Below are 8,101 nucleotides of genomic sequence, written 5' to 3' on the forward strand. Positions count from 1 at the left end.
CAAGCTAATCTCCCAATAACCAATGATGAAAGGAGAGCGCAACACACTGAAATGGCATACACTAGAAATAGTTTTTTACTATTAATGACAGTATTATTTTCTTATTTAAATAGTCCCATCGCCATGCAGCCCATGACTAAGACTACTTCGGTTTCATCGTCCATTATTTTCTCGTTACTTACAGATAAAACTGCAATAACGGTTTGTAAAAAATCATTTGCAAAGAGGTTTGCAGAGTTAGGTATTGGTTAAATGAATGCTTTACGTTGCCTACACGTTTGGAGCACACCAAGAGAGTACCCTATAGAACGCGAGGGAGATGAGCTGTATGGTCGAATGTTTACCAGGTTTTTGTTATGCTCAGTGAAATCCAGTCTATAGAGTGTGATGGTGTTTGCTCAGCTGTAAGGTTCTGAACTGTTTACATGATAAAAGCTAACATTTCTTGCTGTTATTTTCTTATTTCTATAGGTTCCTCTAAGCTAAGTCTTTCTCTTCTTTCTAATAGAAATAGAAATGACAAGCACTGGTAGGATGCAATGTCATAGACTCTTAGCTATAGTGCTAAATGGTGTCAGAAGTTGTTGGAAAGAATGGTGTATCCCTTAATACTCAATAGCCTCGCTGTGTTGGAATACATGTAGGCCTAGATGCATGAGGACATCTGAAAAATGGACAATATGTGCAAACGTTTACAAGATTTATTCGTAATTCTATAAAAACACAAAACATTTAGGCCTACCAATCGATAAAACGATTATGTTCTATAACATTTCCAGACAAAAGTGAAAAACACAATTTTCAAAGCAATTATATCCTACTTCCCTCGTACTTTTGACAAATATCTTGGTGTAGATTCGAAATACATACAAATTTCAATTACTGATAAAAAAAATAAGCCTACGCAAAGTAAACACAACAATGATCCAATTGGATAAACAAAACTTAATCTAGGAGTATAATGTCCATAGGCCTACCACCAGATTACAATGAACTAATAACGACTTTAAATCATTCGAAAATATCGCTCAATAGGCTACATTTAATAAAATACCAAAAATAAAATATGTGCAAAATAGCCTACTTCTCATACAACATTATTAGTGGGAGTTTAACACTTAAGTACCTCGAAAAATAAGGGAATTCAGAAAACATATTTGGTTTTAAGTGTTCCTCTATGCATTGTCCTCTTGTTGATGTTTTCAGTCACTTAAAAGAACTGAATTGAACTGAGTCGTTCAGAAAGTCTCTCCAAGCAAAGGTGTGTCTAGATGCTGCCGGGCTGGCAAAATGCTGGTATGGGGAAGGTAGACCGAACGGCGACGGAAGCTGGAAAGCCTGGTACCCCAAACTGAAGGGTGTACCCGGGGACGTGGTCGGTCTAAGACAGCCTCCTTTCTCCGTGTTAATGAAACAGGTCTGATAAGGCTTGCCATCCCGAACTAGGATGGGTACCACTACTCTTCGCAACATTGGCGATTGGTTTATGTCTTGTGGCGCTCCCTCTACTCGCGATCTCTTCATTTTGTACCTGTGGTTCTGGAACCAGATCTTGATCTGCGTCGGCGTCAGGCTGAGGAGATGGGCGAGCTGCTCCCGCTCTGGTGCTGACAGATAGCGCTGCAGACGGAAGCGTCTCTCAAGCTCGAAGGTCTGGGCCTTTGAGAAGAGCACGCGGCGCTTCTTCTTCTTCTCGGCCTCAGAGTCCAGAGAAGACTCGTCTGACTTGTTTGGGGAGATCTCCAGGCTGCCCTCATCTGAAGCTGAGGAATTAAAAATGGTGTCATTACACGGATCGATTAACCATATAAACAACTCACGAGATACAATATCACCAGAAATACATAGCTACAGAGATTTATTCCCCCCCCCCCATTTCAATTAGGCTACACATCTCCTTATAAAATGTATATCCAATTATTACATAATGCTTAGTTAATTGGATGGATACCTTATTGGATCTCATAAAACAGACATGTTGGAAATCGCTGTTGATGATATTCAATTCCGTCAATTTAAACAGGACCCATTTAATCCAGTTAGGCCTATGTGTTTATATGGATTTGAAGTGGTTTGGCCTATCTGTTTCTATGCTCAGGTTTCAACCAGGGAGACTTACAGAGACAAGCGCTCCGGTCGCTGTCCATCCAGGAGGAGTACGGGGAGCTGTAGCAGGAGTTACCGGGGGAAGGCTGCGCTGTCTTGGCGTCATGCTCAGGCAAATCCAGGATGCTCCTCACGGAAAAACTGAACTTTGCAGCAACAGCCATTCTGTCCGGGGGAGAGAAAAAAACAAAATCCTTGTGCGTAATAACTATCCAAAGGAGAGGATACAGTTGATATAGGAGTAAAAATATGTATCCACTCAAGGAATGGCGACGCGCGCTGTCAGAGTCAGAGGCGACCTAGAACACCCTGTGTGTGTGGACATGAGGCAGTGTTTGTATAAACAGTACTTCACGCCGCTTATATATGCTCCTCGAGGACGCCAAGTACCTGAATGATTCGAGTGCCTTTATCCAATGATGGTAGGTGTGAACCCGCAGAAGAATATCCCCGTTGCCTCAACAATGGCCGAAGGAAACACTCGTCATCATTACAGATTCGTCCCGTATCGTGAAAAGTGGTGACCAGATAATGGTGATTGTTGCAGCTGAATCACGTCTTGGGTGGCAAGTGACAACAGAACCCCCCTCTCCCGAAATAACATGTCCAATATTTGCATACAAAGTGAGCAATTAGTGTGAGACGCCCCGGAGTTGGTTTAACTAATATTTTTTACCGCTGTGCACCCTATCCATTACAGGTATTTTGAAATGACATTGAATAATCATGTTGTATATCATGTCCCTGAAATAAAAACAGATAACAATATCAAAACAACACACCAATAACACCTATTTTTGTAAAAAAATAAAATAAAAAAAGGAATATTAGGTTATTTTTCTATCATTTATAATTTCCATTTAGGCCATAAATCTCATTTTAATTTCACAAGAAAATGTATATTTTTTTCCGTATAGGCTTCACAAAGAGTGACACTCCTGCAAAATGACCATGATCATGTGAACCGAAATGGAGAGAAGTCAACGACCAATTTCTAATGAGTAGAAAGAATGGTGTTATGGCAATTTCTCTTGTGGCAGAGAGGTACATTCTTAGAGGCTATCCAGTGTGAATTAAATCGAGACAGATATGTTATTATTTTTGTATTAGTATTATTTTAGAGACAACACGTGAATCACATGAGTGCTTTGGAACAGTGAATCAAGCTGTTTTCTGATTACAAAATATGGCACGCCCTACTTGGACACTAACGGAAAACTGCAATTTATAAATTCATTTGGGGTATTTTTAACATCTTAAAGAACTATCTGACCTTAATGGACATGTACTCTTATAATCTCCACCCAGCACAGCCAGAAGAGGACTGGCCACCCCTCAGAGCCTGGTTCCTCTCTAGGTTTCTTCCTAGGTTCATACCATTCTAGGGAGTTTTTCCTAGCCACCGTGCTTCTACATCTGCATTGCTTTCTGTTTGGGGTTTTAGGCTGAGTTTCTGCACAGCACTTTGTGACATCTGCTGATGAAAAAAAGGGCTTTAGAAATACATTTGATTGATTGATTAAAATACGCTGAAACGTTTTACTGCAATATACTGTAAATTATGGTGCATTGTGGGAAAATGTTGTGGGCGGGGAAAGAATTACTGTATTTCGAATGGTGATGCTATTGTTGTCTCTGTCTCATTAACATATTTCGAGGCGTGCCTTGTAATAGGCTATATTTGTTGCACCCGTGAGGGAGAGTGCTGTACCAATTTAACTGGTATGTGGTAGTGCTCCATTAATCTCACAGGATACGCGATAGTTTGGAGTGTTAAAAAGCTTTAAACCTTAAATGGTTGAGCATTTTGTCAGGTCCTTTTGGTCTGTTTTGGCCTTTTGGAGCCTTTGTTAAGGCCTCTAGAAGTAAGTGATGTAAAACACCAAATATTCATTAATATGCTGTAATGTGTAAACACTTAACTTAGCAGCAAACCTGCTTGCTTGTAAAATTCAGTGATATACAAAACCCCTCCCCTTCCGTTGAAGGTATCATTGACTTTTTTACAGTATAATACAGTACATTTTACGGTATTGCCCTGTTTGTCATTACACAGCACTTGCTTTGATATATTATTTATATTACAGTAGTTGTACTACAATATAAAATACAGACTTTTACTTGTCACTGAGCTGCCTGTAAGTTACTGTCAAATTCATGGCGACCACTTTACATTGTAGGTCAAACGCTATATGACTATGGTGGAACAGGTGTCCTTCACCCTCAGTCAAAACACACATTTTATAAAGGCATACAGCCTAGTAATAGGAGATTATAAAGCAGCTGATAACGGGGATCAAATATCCCCAGCAGACGCATTCATATTATGGAGTGCTGTACGGGGAAGACGTGGCATATGAAAAACATTTTTTTCGTTCGTTTTGGGGTGTGTGTTCAACTGTACTTCAGACTGAAGAGTTCTAATAGTGGCTCTCGTCTCAGACTTCAGATACGTACACGAGGCACAGGCAGGTCCGTGGAGTTCCATCTAGTTCCCATGCCATGCTTTACACGGCCTCCACTCCTCTCTGCTTTGCGCGCTTTGCCTTGGTGACAGGGCCTGCCCTGTAGCGAGGAGAGTGGACATGCCTCAGCCTTCCATCCCAAGTCGTCCTGGGTGGTCGGCCGAGGGGGAATACAAATACATGCCAACCAGAGGCTGAGAACAAAGGAGGGAAATGTAGCCCCGCGTCCGAGACCCGTTGGAAGCATTTGTTCCAGTCAAGATTTTGCATTTGTTCAGTCCTTCAATAATACGGTGATTGACGCCCCGCCACAATGTCCTTTAACTTTCCAGGATAAATCCGAGCTTGTTCCTTGTTGTCATGGTTTTGAATGGGACTGAATGGGATGCGGGCAGTAGGCCTACTACAATCTACTGCTGCTTTACGTCCAACACCCGCCAAACCTGCAGTGAACAGAAATATTACTTATGCGTTTCCAAACGAATTAAAACGCCTTTTCATTTCCACTACCCAAACAGTAGTTGACCTCGATGATTCGGACAATATGGCGTATAAAATATAGTGGCCTTTCATTTTGCTTGAATCTTTACTCAGAAGGAGATTGCAGGTCTACGCACTGAAATCAAACTCTTAAAAACAAGTCTAGTGATAAAAACATCATGGACAACGCTTATTGGAGACTCATGCAGGCCTGCGACACACCCTCGAGACATCGGAGTAGCAAGAGAAAGAGGATTGTTTTTTATAACCATGTCTGATAGTCCTCCTATAACAAACACGAAAACGCACGTCTAGGCTGTGCAACAAGGTCTTCACAGTGAAGAGCCTCTCAAATAATGTTGACGAACACTAAAGCCAGGTTGCAGGAACTAACAGATTACTGTATGCAAGTAGGCCTACACGGTGGCTCAAGTGGGTCAATTTGCAGAGGACTCTTCATTTAAGTGCAGAACTTAAATGAAGGTTCAGATAGCGGGAATGATTCTGTCCACAATGAACTCGCCAGCCCCTTAATCTATTAGACCCACAGACTTCAGATTCAGTCAGAGAGGAGAGGCCACTCTGGGACCAAGAGCTCTTTACGGACAAATATTTACTTTTGTTGTAAGACTCTCGGCTGGTTCTAAATCTTCAACAAAATTGCGATTTTCCCATTTGAAGTGTATAGTCCTTTAGGCAAATTTGGTAAGAAAATGAAAATAAATATTTGTAATTTAGCCAATCTTATAAGAAACATGATGTAATATGTGTGTGATAATAAAAGGTAAACAATTGATGTTAAAAAGATGAGGCTATCTGATATTTGATCTCTGCACCTGTCCTCTGGCCCTTTTCATCAACACTTTTAGAGAGTGTAATCAAAACCTATTTAATTCTAAGGATCTAACAAATACCACAAAAAACAACATGTGTTAAAAGTGTGAATTAACCTTCAACGAGATTTGCTATTAAAATCCAAAACCCTGCAATGCACCTTCCACTGGGCACAGACGTCAGTTCAACGACTAGTTTTTATTTTCATTTGGTTGTCAACTAACGTGAATTCAACGTGAAATCAACAAACGAATTCACCATGTTATTGGATTTAGTTTATAATTTGGGGGGTGGGGGGGGACTAAATTCCCTTACGTTGATTACTTTTTGCCAATCCAATCAATTTCCCACGTTGATTCAACGCCATTACATTGTTAGATTTTTTTTATGTGGAAACGACGTTGATTCAACCAGTTTCTGCCCAGTGGGCTGCCTCTGGCATTCACTCACACACTGTACATTTATGTATTTCGATTGCCCTCTTTGCCATAGTTCTAAAACTATTATAAAACACACGGCCATAATTAAGAAAGTACCAAAAGTATAAAGTAGGCTAATTCGATACAAGGAATGCACCATGGCAATAGAGCATTTGCTATGAGGGCATCAGGGTGCTGAAAAAGAAAAGTGATGGCGCTGCACTCTGGTTTAGTAGTGCGATGATCTCTTTTGTGTAAAGATGAAAGTTGGATTGAGGTCACTATTATCATCAACTAAAAAACATTATTATTAGGCTATTATTTACTTTTATAGGGACCACAATGGAAATAACTGACGTTTTTTTATATCACTGTCACGTTTTTAAAATGCATGTACTGTGTGTATATGTGTTTTATTAACTGGCAAATACAATGTATCGCACATACACTATATGGCCAAAAGTATGTGGACACCCCTTCAAATGAGTGGATTCGGATATTTCAGCCACACAAGTTGTTGACAGGTATAAAATCGAGCACACAGCCATGCGATCTCCATAGACAAACATTGACAGTAGAATGGCCCATACTGAAGAGTTCAGTGACTTTCAACGTGGCACCGTCATAGGATGCCAGCTTTCCAACAAGTCAGTTCGGCAAATTTCTGCCCTGCTAGAGCTGCCTCGGTCAACTGTTATTATTTTTGAAGTGGAAACGTCTAGGAGCAACAACAGCTCAGCCGCGAAGTGGTAGGCCACACAAGCTGAACAGGACCACCAAGTGCTGAAGCGCGTAAAAATCGTCTGTCCTCGGTTGCAACACTCACTACCAAGTTCCAAACTGCCTCTGGAAGCAACGTCAGCACAACAACTGTTCGCGGGGAGCTTCATAAAATGGGTTTCCACGGCCGAGCAACGGCACACCAACGGCCATTGGACTCTGGAGAAGCGGAAACGCTTTCTCTGGAGTGATGAAATACGCTTCACCATCTGAAGCGATGAATCTGGGTTTGTCGGATGCCAGGAGAACGCTACCTGCCCCAATGCATAGTGTCAACTGTAAAGTTTGGTGAAGGAGAAATAATGGTCTGGAGCTGTTTTTCATGATTCGGGCCCCTTAGTTCCAGTGAAGGGAAATCTTAACGCTACAGCATACAATGACATTCTAGATGATTCTGTGCTTCCAGCTTTGTGGCAACAGTTTGGGTAAGGCCCCTTCCTGTTTCAGCATGACAGTGTCCCGGGGCACAATGAGAGGTCCATACAGAAATGGTTTGTCAAGATCGGTGTGGAAGAACTTGACTGGCCTGCGCAGAGCCCTGACCTCAATCTCATCGAACACCTTTGGGATGAATTGGAACATCGACTGCGAGCCAGGCCTTTATCGCCCAACATCTGTGCCTTACCTCACTAATGCTCTTGTGGCTGAATGGAAGCAAGTCCCAGCAGCAATGTTTCAACATCTAGTGGAAAGCCTTCCCAGAAGAGTGGAGGCTGTTGTAGCAGCAAAGGGGGGACCAACTCCATATTAATGCCCATGATTTTGGAATGAGATGCTTGATGAACAGGTGTCCACATACTTTTGGCCATGTAGTGTATGTTTGAATAAATTGTGATATTCCCTTTTTCTTGTATTTCTCTATATGAGCCTCATAGGCTACTTAAAACAACACATTTACAAATGCCTACCAAATGCTTTTCTCTGTAAAACATGGGCAGGTTTCCCCTTTGTGTCCTCGGGCAAGACATCTGATTCTTACAATTTCAAATGAAATGGCAAGAAAACTGACACCAGTAT

General features: G+C 41.4%; 1 protein-coding gene across 1 annotated transcript; it reads right to left on the reverse strand.

Moving 5' to 3' along the window:
* Positions 1-683: 683 nt before the first annotated feature.
* nkx2.9 (NK2 transcription factor related, locus 9 (Drosophila)) lies at positions 684-5,012 on the reverse strand. Its single transcript, XM_029729293.1, has 3 exons — positions 4,564-5,012; positions 2,120-2,271; positions 684-1,763 (listed from the first exon to the last, which is right to left on the reverse strand). The coding sequence occupies exons 1-3, from the start codon at positions 4,608-4,610 to the stop codon at positions 1,207-1,209; spliced, it is 756 nt and encodes a 251-aa protein (XP_029585153.1). The 5' UTR covers positions 4,611-5,012; the 3' UTR covers positions 684-1,206.
* Positions 5,013-8,101: the final 3,089 nt, after the last annotated feature.

This window comes from Salmo trutta, chromosome 33 (assembly GCF_901001165.1).
Source record: "Salmo trutta chromosome 33, fSalTru1.1, whole genome shotgun sequence".
NCBI classification, from domain to species: Eukaryota; Metazoa; Chordata; class Actinopteri; order Salmoniformes; family Salmonidae; genus Salmo; species Salmo trutta.